Source organism: Symphalangus syndactylus, chromosome 11, assembly GCF_028878055.3.
Source record: "Symphalangus syndactylus isolate Jambi chromosome 11, NHGRI_mSymSyn1-v2.1_pri, whole genome shotgun sequence".
Taxonomy (NCBI): domain Eukaryota; kingdom Metazoa; phylum Chordata; class Mammalia; order Primates; family Hylobatidae; genus Symphalangus; species Symphalangus syndactylus.
In genome coordinates this window covers 109,822,200-109,836,695 of record NC_072433.2, presented here as the reverse complement: position 1 = coordinate 109,836,695, position 14,496 = coordinate 109,822,200, and the positions used below count along the sequence as shown (strand labels likewise).

Below are 14,496 nucleotides of genomic sequence, written 5' to 3'. Positions count from 1 at the left end.
GTGGTTGTAAAGCTTGGCATTTTACATGAAGTATAATATCAACTCAGGTATGTATATTTTAAGCTGCAGAGCAACCACTAAAATATATATTTAAACATAATGATATTAAACAAATACCCAGTAGATAAAATGAAATACTAATAAACATAAAGTAATACACAAGAAAGGAGAAAAGGAAAAAAAACTGAAGAGAAAAACAGTAAGCAAATAAAATGGTAGATCTAATCTAGCCACATCAATAATTAAATAAATACCCTAAACATACCCATTAGGAAACAGAGATGGCTAGACCGGATATAAAAATAACTACACACATGTTGCCTAAAAAAACCTGCTTTAAAGACATATTAAATAAGTTAAAAGTAAAACAATAAAAAAGATATGTCATGCAGACAATCTACAAGAAAGCTGTTGTGCTAAACATCAGAGGGTGTAAACTTTAGAATAAGAAATATTATCATCAATAAAAAGGGACATTATATGATAAAAGGGTCAATTTACCAAGAAGACAAAACAATCCTAAGCATCTATGTAACAAAATAGCTTCAAAATACATAAAGGAAAAACTAAGTGAACTAAAACAAGAAATAAAAATTAAAAATACACAATTATCTTGGAGACTTCAACACTTTTCTCTCAGTAATTGATAAAACAAGTAAATACGTAACAGGGAAAGATAGAAAAATATCAACCAATTTGACCTAACACTTATAAGACACTCCACTCAACAAAACAGACTATACATTCTTTTCAAAAGTGCACACAGAACACTCACCATAATAGAACATATTCTGGGCCATAAACCAAACTTTAACAAATTAAAAAAATGAAACGCATAAAACATTCTCTTACCATCACCAAACGAAACCAGAAATCAGTAATAGCTATCTGGAATATCCTCAAATTTTGGAAATTAAATAATGTACTTCTAAATAACTCATAGATCAAATAAGAGGTCACAAGAGAAACTAGAAATTATTTTAAATTGAATGAAAACAAAAACACATTTATCAAAATTTGTGGAATGCAGCCAAAGTCGTGCTTAGAGGGAAATACATAGCTAAATAGCAAGAGTACGGAAAAAAGTCTCAAATCAATGATCCAAGCTTCTACTTTAATAAGAAACCAGAAAACCAGGCTCGGTGCAGTGGCTCACACTTGTAATTCCAGCATTTTGGGAGGCCAAGGTAAGTGGCTCACTTGGGGCCAGGAGTTCGAGAGCAGCCTGGGCAACATAGTGTGACTCCCTGTCTCTACAAAAAAAAATAAAAATAAAAATAAAAATTAACAAACAAAAAAAACTAGAAGAGCAAATTAAACACAAAGCAAGCAGAAGAAAGAAAACAAAGGGCAGAAATCAATGAAATTCACAACAGAAACAACAGGAGGAAAAAAATCAGTGAAAGCAAAAGCTAATCGTTTGAGAAGATCCTAAGAGGATATCAAACCTCTACCAAATCAAAATACATAAATAAACAGAAGATGTAAATTACCAGTATCCGGAAAAAAAGTTTACCATCCAGACTCCACAAACATGATAACAGGATGACAACTATTACAAAAAACAGTATGCCCATAAATTTCACAACTGAGACTGAATGGATAAATTCCTTAAAAGATATATTTCCAAAGTTCACCATGAAGTAGTCCTGTATTTTAAAAATTGAATTTGTCATTAAAAGCCTTCCAACAAACAAAACTACAATTCAGATGACTTCATTAGTAAATTCTATCAACATTTAGGGAAGACATAAGACTAATTCCACACAACCTCTTCAAGAATATGGAATAAGAGTAAACACTTGCCAAATCACTTAATGAAGCTAGCATTTCTCATATGAAAACCAAAGACATATGAAAAAGAAAACACAACTATCTGTCGTGAACATAGACATAAAAGCCTAAACAAAATCTAGCAAATTGCATCCAGCAATATATAAAAAGGATAAATATATTATGATTGTGTGGGGTTTATCCCAGGAATGCAATGATGATTCAACCTTTTTGAATCAGTTTGAAAATCATTCTGAGGGTGGGGCTTAAAAAAAAAAAAAGAAAAAAAAACAATATAATCTACCTTATCAATAAACTAAAGAAGAAAACTATATGATTATCATAATGAATGCAGAAAAAGCATTTGTCAAAATTAACATCCATTCATGGATAAAAACTCAGAAAACTAGAAACAGAGGAGAACTTCTTTTACTTGATTAAGCTCATTAGAAAAAAAAACCTTATAGGTAACATCTTATATCCTGAGATCATGAAAAAGGAAAGAATATTCACTATCTTTTATTCAAATATTCAAATATTCACCACTTTTATTCAATATTATACTGGTGGTCCTACCCAGCCATTAGGACAAGAGAAAAAAAAAAAGGTATAAAGACTGAGAGAAGGAAATAAAACTACAATCACAAACAATATGATTATCTACACAGAAAATCATCAGACTCTACAAAAACCTACTAAACCTAGTAAGTGTTTAGAACAGTTGCTATCATACAGGGTCAACATGCAACCAAAGGGGAAATATAAAAAGTAATAAAAGAAATAAAAGCACTAAAAACTACGAAATACTCAGCATACAGATCTAGCACGTAACAAAATATGTGCTAGATCTGTATGCTGAAAGCTACAAACATTAGTGAAAGAAAATCAAGTAAGATCTAACTAAATAAAGACAGATTATGCTTATAGCTTGAAGGCTCAATATTGTTAATGGGTTAATTCTCCTGAAACTAATTTATGAATTCAACACAATCCCAATTAAAATCTCAGCAGGATTTTTCAGTAGAAATCAACAAGTTGATTCTAAAATTATAAGAAAAAGCAAAAGAACTAGAATAGCCAAGGCAATTTTTAAAATAACAAAGTTAGAGGAGTCATTCGACTTGATTTCAAGATTCAGATTAAATAATCAAGACAGTGTAGACTGGGAAAGGATTCTCAATAGATCAGTGAAATAAAACAGAAATAGGTCAACCCACACATATATGGTCAGTTCATTTCTGAAAAAGACAGCCCAATAAAGAAAGGCTAGACTTTCAACAAATGGTGCTGGAATAATTAAGTATCTGTATTTTAAAAAAAGAATGTCAACCCATATCTCATACAAAGATTAACTCAACATGAATCCTAAATGTACAATGTAAAATTCCAAATTCTTTTGGAAGAAACTATAAGCAAAACCTTTGTGACCGTGGGTTAAAGTTAGCAAAGGATTTCATATATGCGACATCTAAAATACTATCAATAAAAAAAGAAAAGATAGCTTTCCTTTAAATGTTAATGTTAAACATCTGCTCTGAGAAAGATACAGTTAATCAAACAAAAACACAAGTCACCGGGCAGGCACGGTGGCTCACACCTGTAATCCCAGCAGTCTGGGAGGCCGAGATGGGCAGATCACGAGGTCATGAGATCGAGACCATCCTGGCTAACATGGTGAAACCTTGTCTCTGCTAAAAATACAAAAAAAAATCAGCTGGGCATGGTGGCACGTGCCTGTAGTCCCAGCTATTCAGGATGTTGAGGCAGGAGAATCGCTTGAACTGGGGAGGTGGAGGTTGCAGTGAGCCGAGATCATGCCACTGCACTCCAACCTAGTGACACAGTGAGACTCCATCTCAGCAAAAACAAAAAACAAAAACAAAGAAACAAAACAAAAAACACAAGTCACCGACTGGGAAAAAAAATATTCAGAACATAAATAATTCTCAAAATTTAGTATTTTAAATGAGCAAAACAGGTCAGGTGCAGTAGCTCACGCCTGTAATCCCAACACTTTGGGAGGCCAAGGCAGGTAGATCACTTCAGGTCAGGAGTTCAAGACCAGCCTGGCTAACACATGGCAAAACCCCATCACTACTAAAAATACAAAAATCAGCTGGACATGGTGGTGGGCACCTGTAATCCCAGCTACTAGGGAGGCTGAGGCAGGAGAATCTCTTGAACCTAGGATGCAGAGGTTGCAGTGAGCAGAGACTGCACCAACTGCTCTCTAGCCTGGGCAACAGAGTGAGACTCCATCTCAAATAAAATAAAATAAAATAGGCCGGGCGTGGTGGCTCACGCCTGTAATCTCAGCACTTTGGGAGGCTGAGGAGGGCGAACTGCCTGAGGTTAGGAGTTAGAGACCAACCTGGATAACATGGTGAAACCCTGTCTCTACTAAAAATACAAAAATTAGCTGGGCGTGGGGGTGGGCACCTGTAATCCCAGCTATTCAGGAGGCTGAGGCAGGAGAATCTTTTGAACCTGGGAGGTGGAGGTTGCAGTGAACCGAGATCACACCACGGCACTCCAAGCCTGGGCGACAAAGCAAGACTCTATCTCAAATAAAATAAAATAAAAAAAAAAGCAAAAGATGTAAAAGGACACATAACCAAAAAAGATAATATTCAGATGGTATGTACCTAAAAAGATACTCAGCAACATGACTCATTAGTGAAAATATATTAAAGGCACGAGGTAACACTAAACACCTCTTAGAATGGCTAAAAATCAGTGTTGTTCTGGTAAATGTTTGGCAATCAGATCTGCAGAGGAGAAGATCCAGATTTTTAGCTTTTGCTGATTTCTGTGGTAGAGTTGGGAAGACACGTACCTTCCACCATACAGACACAACCGACATAATTAATCTCAAGAGCATAGGTAATAGTGAAATGTACTAAAGGAATTAGAAAGCAAAGAGCTTTATATATATTTTTTTTACATATTTATAACATTAATAAAAATTTCTAAAATTATTTATAATCTTTACATATGTATATATTTAATTTTAAATTCATAGCATTTAATTTTTAATAATGGCTGTTTATTAACTAGTTCATAAAATTCCTAAAAATGTAACATGCAGTTCTTGCTAGTAAGACTAGCCTTAAGCTCACCACTGCCTAAAATTAAAACTGATAATAACAAGTGCTGACAAGGATATGGAAAAACTGTCATTCTTAGTCATTATTGATGCAATGCAAAATGGTACAGCCACTTTGGAAAATAGTTTGGCAGTTTATTTAAAATTAAGCTTATATTTACCACACAACCCAGCCACCCTACTTCGTAAGTATGTACGCTGCAAAACTGAAAACTCATGCTCACACAAAAGCCTGTAAGTACATGTTTATATTGCTTTATTCATAAATACCCCAAACTGGAAACAACTGAAATGTCCTTCAGCTGATCAACAAACTGTTACATACAAACAATGGAATACTAAATTCAATAATAAACAAGTCATTAACAATTGATACACAGAACAAACTTAATGACTCTCGAATGCTTTATGTTAAGTTAAAGAAAGTCAAACTCTAAAAGTTTTACAATCTATGATTCCACCTATATGACATTCTAGAAAAGACAAAACTTGAGGCAGAAAACAGATCAGTGGTTGCCAGAGGCTGGGAAGAGGCTAAGAAAATCTCTTCAAGAAAAGCTGGGCTGGGCGCGGTGGCTCACGCTTGTAATCCCAGCACTTTGGGAGGCCGAGGCGGGCGAATCACGAGGTCAGTCAGGAGATCGAGACCACAGTGAAACCCCGTCTCTACTAAAAATACAAAAAATTAGCCGGGTGTGGTGGCGGGCGCCTGTAGTCCCAGCTAATCAGAGAGGCTGAGGCAGGAGAATGGCGTGAACCTGGGAGGCGGAGCTTGCAGTGAGCCGAGACTGCGCTATTGCACTCCAGCCTGGGCGACAGAGCGAAGACTCCGTCTCAAAAAAAACAAAAAAAAAAACAAAAGCTGAGCATCCCTGTCTTAAGCAACTTAATAGAATAACATATTTTTATAGGATCTAAAAATAATTCATTCAAAACTCCTTAAATTTAATGGTTTCAAGAGAAAGTGGTCAACTTGAATTATGCTTCTTCATAAATCTCTTTCTAGTAATTTTCCATGCTTAATGCATTTAAATACCTGTTCACAAATTTTTCCCTCTGAAACATAGATAATTCATAATGAAATTTTCAAAAAATTCATACATTTAAAGTTGGAGGCCCAAGGATTAGAAAACAGAATTAAGAAAACAAGGCTGGGTGCGGTGGCTCAGGCCTGTAATCCCAGCACTTTGGGGGGCCGAGGTGGACAGATCACGAGGTCAGGAGTTCAAGACCTGCTTGGTCAACATGGTGAAACCTCGTCTCCACTAGAAATACAAAAATTAGCCGGGCATGGTGGCGTGCATCTGTAATCCCAGCTACCTGGAAGGCTGAGGCAGGAGAATTGCTTGAACCTGGGAGGCAGAGGCTGCAGTGAGCTGAGGTTGCGCCACTGCACTCCAGCCTGGGACAGAGCAAGACTCCGTCTCAAAAAAAAAAAAAAGAAAGAAAAGAAAACAAGTTATATACACTTTTACTACCTGTTGTGTTAGAACAGCAGATACTAAACTTGCTCTCAGTTCCTCTTTATCAAAAGTGTCTCTTGTCTTATTCTACTTTCTTTCTCTTGATAATTCTCAACCACTTTCAAGGCCTCAAAGATCATCTCTATGCAATCAAGTCACCCCACTCTTCTATACTACTTCTGTACCTTGTGCATATTTTAATTACATATATATCACCTGTTTCTGTACCTTGTGCAGATTTTTAATTACACATATATCACTGGTATGGCAGGTATTTATTCACATGGTTGTATTTATTATATTGACTTCTGTTGGTTCATACACTCCACTATAGGAGGACTAGATTTCCACAAAGATCCCGGTTTAGTGTTTTCAATAAGTTTAAGATAGACTCCCAAAGCCACATCTCTAGCCCATCCAGCAGTCCTAGCTGCCTAACGCTATCTTCACTGATATAACATAACCTCAAGTGAAATAAACTTATTATTCCCTCCCCTAAGAATCATCTGAAGGGAGGCATTATAAGTCTTCTGAATATTATCTTTTAATCTGTTATTACATAAGTTCTCTTTTCTCCTTTATTATTTGCACTTTCTTTCTTTAGGCCTTTAACCTCAGACTATTTAAAGTGCCTCCAACTCGGAACAAAACAAGCTGGGGCCTGTAAGGGGAGGGTGGGAGAGCATTAGGGAAAAGACGTAATGCATGCTGGGCTTAATACCTAGGTGATGGGTTGATAGGAGCAGCAAACCACCATGGCACACATTTACCTATTAACAAACCTGCAAATCCTGCACATGTACCCTAGAACTTGAAAAAATAAAATAACTTTTTAAAAAAGTGCCTCCAACTCATCCCATTTTGGGAAACCAGTCTGGCAACTCTTCAAATGATTAAACATGGAGTTACCACATAAGCCAGAAATTCCATGTGTACACGAATGTTAACAGTATTATTCACAATGGCTGAATATTCACGGTCATATTCATAACCACCTAAATGTCCATTAACAAATGGTTAAACTGTGCTACAGCCATACCATAGAATATTATTTGGTCATAAAAAGGAATGAAGTATTGACACATGCTACAGACCTAGAAACCATTGTACTAAAGGAAAAAAGCCTGTCATAAAAGACCATGTATTATACGATTCATTCATATAAAGTCTAGAATAGGGAAATCTAGAGACAGAAAGTAGATTAGTGGCTGCTTAGACTTGAGGGCAGAGGGGATGAGAGAATTAAGGCGTGGGATGATAGCTAAAGGGTACAGGGTATCTTTCTGATGTGATGAAAATGCTCTAAAACTGAGGTGATGTTGAACATATCTGTGAATACACTAGAAACCATTAAATTGTACATACTAAATGGGTAAATTATATGATATATAAATCATATCTCAACACAGCTGTTTTTAAAAAAGAACCAGGTAGTTAATACAAATTCCTGATTTTTTTAAAAATGTACTATTTACTACTCCATGCAAAACTGTATTTAAAGGTCAAGCACCATTAAGCTTAGGGTTGTACCATTTAAATAAAACAGTATTCATAAACAAGTTAAAGCCTTGCCTCTCAGGTACCATAAAAGAACAGGCTTCTCCCAGATTTTTTCCCTTCTCATTCCCTTCTCAGTCTCCATCCCTTTTTTGTTTCACAGTCACAATAGAAACATACAGTAGGGGTTTGAAATGTTTTATTTACTGATACAGCTTTATGTGGCTGTTATTAATTTTGAAAGGGGATACAGCTTTATGTGGCTGTTATTAATTTTGAAAGGGGAGGAGTTTAATATTGGGTTAAAAAATATACACATAAGAAAAAAATTCTCAACATCACTTATCATCAAGGAAATGCAAATCAAAACCACAATAAGATATTATCTCACCGCAGTCGGAATAGCTATTAAAAAGTCAAAAAATAGGGCATGGTGGTGCACGCCTGTAGTCCCAGCTACTCAGGAGGCTGAGGCAGGAGAATTGCTTGAACCTGGGACGTGGAGATTGCAGTGAGCCAAGATCGAACCACTGCACTCCAGCCTGGGTGACGGAGCGAGACTCTGTCTCAAAAAAATAAAAATAAAAAAATAAATAAATAAAAAGTCAAAAAATAACAAACGCTAGCAAAGATGTGGAGAAAGGAGTTATCTTATACACTGCTGATGGGAACGTAATTAGTATAGCCATTATGGAAAACAGTATAGAGTTTACTCAGAAAACTAAAAATACAACTACCGTATGATTCAGCAATCCCACTACTGGGTAAATATCCAAAGGAAAGGAAATAAATATGTTGGAGATATCTGTGCCCCCATGTTTACTGCAGCACTATTCACAATAGCCAAGATTTGGAAGCAATCTAGGTATCCACCAACAGATGAATGAATCAAGAGCATGTGGTATACATGCATGATGGAATACTATTCAACTATAAAAAGGAATGAAATCCTGTCATTTGCAACAACATGGATGAGCCTGGAGGACATTATGTTAAGTAAAATAAGCCAGGCACAGAAAGACAAATACTGCATGTTCTTACTCGTATGTAAAAGTTAAAAAAGTTCATCTTACAGAAGTAGAAAGTAGACTAGTGATTACTAGAGTCTGGGAAGGGGCCAACAGTAAAAAATGGGTTAACATACAAAATTACAGCCAAATAGGAGGAATAAATTCTAGTGTTCTAGAACACCATACATTGACTAAAATTAACAATTTATTGTATCTTTTCAAAGGGCGAGATGAGCAGATTTTGAATGTTCCCAACACAAAGAACTGATAAACGTTTGAGGTAATGGATAAGCTAAGTACCCTGATTTGATCATTACACATTGTACACAGGTACTGAAACATCACACTGTACTCCATAAATATGTATATTATGTGTCAATTAAAAATAATACAAGTAAAAATATACACATAAGTGTACAGATACAGTAATGCATAAGCATTACAAGCTAAACAATTATGCCACTGAAGCTTTCTATAATTTGATTTTCACTTAAATTTCAATTGATCCCCCTGCAAATTAAATGCTCTTAAATGAAAAAGTTCCTCTATGAATAATATAATAAACTCTGACTTACTTTAAGTTAAAAGACATTAATTTATATGTCTTACTTTCGATTTTATGGTTTAAGTAGTATATATTTTCTTAGGTAATAACTATTCAAGCCTGATGATCTATATCAGAATCACCTAGGGCCTTGCAACTCAACGTTGTCTATGGACCAGAAGCACCGATATCAGGAAAGCTTGTTAAAAATGCAGAATATTGGGCTCTACCCAGTCCTATAGAATCCGAATTTGCACTTCAACAAGATCCCTATTTACAAAGATTGCAAAACACGGATTTAGAACACTTATTAAACATGCAGTTTCCAGTGAGGCACAGGCATCTGCATTTTAAAGATGAATACTGTGGATACTCCGGGACACCACAGTTTGAGAAGCACTGTTTAAAAGAAAAGTGAAGTACTGAAAGAACATTCCTTTAAAGCAGTTTTGGTATACTAGGAAATACTGCTATATATCCTTCCCAAATTTGAAAAGAAAAAAAAAAAAATCTGACTTTACAAATCTCATAGCCACACCACCTTCTGAAAATTAGTAACCTAAATGAGTACATTAAATAAGATGCTGAGATGAACAATCAAAAACAAATGTGTTTACAACTTTTACAGTGCGTTAACCAAGATAAACTATTCATAATCAAACTTTGCAGACTTACTGAAAAAAGGTTGTAACACTCTGTTTTTTAAAGTTTTATTCACATGGGAAATACGGATTATAGTTCTTTCTACTCAACTCTAAACGACCCCCAACAGAATGCTTAGCCTTCACAGTATTCTAGTTCACACTAGGGTCAATCAAGTTTGTTCTGATTCTCGCTGGTTAGAAAAACTGTAGGAATACAGGTCTTAGGATCCTGCAGACACTTTCAACACATGTAGATGTTAAAGTAGCTGTATAGTAAGTAGAAAGGGCTAAAAGGATACTAATCCCCGAAAATACATTCTGCAAAATAATTTTTATTAATTTTAGGAGGTGCTGGTTTTAACTCAGGCAAACATTTACTATTAGGTTTGTGCAAAAGTAATTGCGGCTTTTGGCTATTAAAACGGATAGCAAAAACTGCAATTACTTTTGCACCAACCTAATAAATACACATGTTCAAGATTTTGTAAGAGACACAAAGATGATCAGGAAACTAAAACTAACCTGCAGGAAACCTATAACCTGAGGGGAGGTGGTGTTTGGCTGGGACATTGCACATGCAATTAGCAGAATGTGATCAGTGCTGAAAACGGTTTCCGGGTTTCCAGTTTCAGGTAACTGAATTTCAGATAATAGATATTTTATAGTAATTTCCAACTGATTTGGTGCAGAGTTGAACAAGCCAAGAAAGCTTACTGAAAGTACTTTATAAGCAAGTATAGCCCACGGTAAACAATCCTCTGGGAAATTTCGTACATTTTAATTCACATACACACACTTAAAATTAGGCTGTGAGGTGTGGGTGCTCTCATCAAACGCAAAGCAATTCAAATGTGAACTGGATATAGGAGGGCCCAATACAGTTAAGTTTAGAGGGTGTTTCCTTTGACAAAAACAGGAACACACAGCTTCAGAGATCGCTGATCAAGCGAGAAAAGAGGAAAAAGGAGTGGAGATCTGTTTCTATTTCTCCCTTGGTAACTTAGAAAAACACACACACACACACAACAGCAGTTTCCTGGACTAATCCTGCCTTCAGCTTTACATTTTATAAATACTATGATCTTTTAAAAGTCTAGGAACTGAAGACAAAAACAGGCAAATGCATTTACCTATTTAACAGTCCAACTCAGAAGCAGCTACCTCAAGAGGAACCAGCAGTCCGTGAAGGGCCATTCCTGGGAAAGTGCACCCATTCCTTCCCCACAGACCCTCAACCCCTCAGCGCTCACTTCATTGCGCTCCCCTGGCAGCCGCACACCCTCCCTAGGAAAAGGAAAAGCGAGCACCCCTCCAAAAGGGCTACTGAAGCCCCCGGAGAGCTCGGTGGAGGTTTACTGGGATGCAGAGCAAGCCCTTCTCTGGCTTTAAGAGGAGGAGGTGCAAGTGACACCGAGGAAGGCCAGCAGAGCTGGGAAAGGGCCGCTGCAATACTCAGTCCGGTCCTGGCCCCTCTGAGGATTAGGTCGGCACCCCCGGGCCGCAGGCTGCTTTCCTGAGGAGGCCCTGCGCTCAGCCCAAGCACGGCACTAGAGGTGGGGCTCGCGTCACAGGTGTCACCCCAAGACGGTCCTTGCAAACCCGGGGGGTGGGGAGGGACAAGTCGGGGCAGGGGAAAGGTGAGACGCGCGGCAGCGACGCAGCGCAGCACCCACAGCGACGCGGTCTCACCTCTAGGGTGGAGACAGTGCTGGTGAACAGGTCCTCTCCGTCCTCCAGATCCTCAAAGTCGGTGGGCTTCCCGTCCCCCAGCGGAGGAGGTTCCCTCTCGGCCGCCATCTTCGCTCACCCGAACGACTGCGCGAGCTGGGCCTCGCGGACCCGTCACGTGAGCACGCACGGCTGGGCCCGCGCCGACCCGCCAGCTGCCCCGCCCCCGGCCGGCCTCTCAAGGCCCCGCCCAGCCGCGCTCGGCCCCGCCCCCGGCCTCCAGACGGCGCCCACCCGGAGCGCGCTGCGTTCGCCCCGCCCCTTTGTCCCGCCTCCTCCCAGCAAGTCTGGGACTTGGCCTTCTTTTCGCCGCGGACTTGCTGACCCGGCTTATGTGGCAGAATCTTGGACTTTATTACCACATCACCTTCTTGGCGGGACTAGGCTAAATAATTTCTGTTGGCACTACTTTAAATCTTCTGTAGGAAGTGGTAGAGCCTGGGGACCAGTCTCTGGGCTTGGATTGCACACAGGCTGAGGCGAGATGGAGTATTGGTGAGCGAGAGACACGTACTTGTCTCTTAGATCTCTCTAGAACTGTCCAGTAGAACTTTCTGACATGATGGAAATGTTCCCTATCTGTGCTGTCCAATACAGTAGCTACTGGCCACCTGTGACCCCTGAACACTTGAAATGTGGCCGGTGTGTGGAACTGAGTTTTAAAATTTTATTTAATTTTAATTAATTTAAATCTAATTAGCCACATGTGGCCAGTGGTTACCTATTTGGTGATTGCAGCTCTAGATAACGAAAGGGACCTGAATAATTTCTCATCTGCGATTCACTCCAATTTTATCATGAGCCACATAATTTCTTTCTCAATAGGTCAAAAGGTCTAGAAAAATGATAGGAAAATAAATGGATGATTCTTAAGAGCACATAGTCACATTCCCTGGCCTGCAATCCACCACCTTATGGAAAGTCTGGAGTCTGTCATGGGTCAGAAACTTTAACCTCTTATGAAAGCTCCCAGCCTGACTTGAAGTGATTATTATATGCATCCTTAATTTTTACATGTGTCTCTATTTATTGCTTACTACTTTCTGTCTTATGCTATGGCCGTATATATTCCCAGCTTATCTTTTTTAGTGGACATCTGAAATAGGTGAAATATAGGTCCTGATGCTTGTTACAGAGACCCACATTAAAAGTGGTTTGAAAAATGAGCAAGTTTAATTGTCCCTCATGTAGGACTAGGGCTGGTGTGAAGGTTCTATGAGATCATTCAGGGACGTGAGACCCTTCTGTTGTTCTGCCCTCCCTAGGATGTAGTCTCTTCCTCATGGTTCAAGTCAGCTCACCACCAGTTACACCACATTCCAGCCAGCAGAAAAAGAGTGAAAAGAAAACAATAATGTCACTGTCCTTTTAAGGGCACAGTTCAGAAGTTGCACACACCACTTTTGTCCACATTCCTTTGACCAGCTTGTTAGCTACATGGCCATCTCTAGCTATAGAAGACATTAGGAAATGAAGTTATTTCTCCCCCTAAAAATTAGGGGTTCACTTACCCCGGAAGAAAGTAGGGAACTAGTGGTCTCTGATAGTGCATTCATGGTTTTCATGGTCGTATACCTGAACTTTCTTCTCAGCTGTGAGTTTTCTCCACCTCAGGGAGGGAATACATCACCTAGGCTTAAACCAAACACAGCACTGACTCCTTAGTCTCAGTGATTTGTGGGGGATCAGAATCAGGTGCCTTTTCCCTAAACTCGCAGAAGCTTTGATTGTCTTTCTTTCCCTAGTCAGCCTAAACTCTATGAGCCAGAACTGCAATAATTGTCTTGCTATTTTTCTCAGCTCATCTTCTTCCTGGTTCCTTGCTTTTCTGTTTCATCTTCTCTGAAATCCCAAATTCAGCCATCAATTTCTCTCATCTTATATCCAGATTGCTAAAGTATTTGCAGAATAAATCCCAACCTCAGATTGAAGATCCTGTCAGTCCATTATTTCCAACTCTGACTTCTACGCTGCCTAAATACCATTAGTTGTTTCGTTTCCAATTCCTTCAACTATTCTTCCCAGCATAGGTGCTAAAAAGTCATTTTCTCTTCAAGTATCCCACCATCTTTTTCTCTTCATTTTCATCAAATGATTAGCCTCCTCATTCAATGACAAAATAAAATCACTGAGTGAATCACTTCACTTTCAAGTACGATTGAAATTATCTTCTCTTTGTGCTCCCACCAGTTGTTGTGTATATTTTAACACCTACCATGTTGTGCTGTGGTCACAGACGCTGTTCTATCACCCCTAATGGACTGAAGGATCGTTGATGTCAGGGAGCATTCATTATTTGAGGATGGATCCTGAGTAGCCAGCCCTGTAAAAGTTATTTATTGCAGTAAAACAAATTACATAAACACATAGCAGCTTGTAACCATAAATATTTATTTTCTCATGGTTTTTGTGGATCAAGAATCCTCACAGTTCAAGTCAGCTCACCACAACAATTACACTGCATTCCAGCCAGCAGAAAAGGAGTCAAAGGGAAACATGATGTTACCTTCCTTTTAAGGGCACATTCCAGAAGTTGCACACACCACTTATGTCCACATCCCTTTGACCAGCTCATTAGTTACACAGCTTAACTGGGCGCCCCTGACTCAGGGGCTCTCAGAAGGCTGCAATCAAGGTACTGACCAGGTAGGCAGTCATCTCAAGACTCAACTGGAGAGGACTTGCTTCCAAGCTCACTAGCATAGCTGGTGGCAGGTCTCAAGTTATTTCT

At 38.6% G+C, this 14,496-nt stretch overlaps 1 protein-coding gene across 2 annotated transcripts in view; it reads right to left on the bottom strand.

The window, feature by feature from the left end:
* Positions 1-11,958, bottom strand: part of SNX2 (sorting nexin 2) — a 56,173-nt gene extending 44,215 nt beyond the window's left edge. The window contains exon 1 of one of the 2 annotated variants that reach the window (XR_008661058.2): positions 11,727-11,917. Coding sequence is in view for 1 of the 2 variants with exons in the window: in XM_055298966.2 (XP_055154941.1) it covers positions 11,727-11,834 (108 nt within the window). In the remaining variant the exon portion in view is untranslated. Of the gene's footprint in view, positions 1-11,726 lie in introns of both variants that reach the window. The other variant, XM_055298966.2, reaches the window with a different exon arrangement.
* Between the last annotated feature and the right edge of the window lie 2,538 nt (positions 11,959-14,496).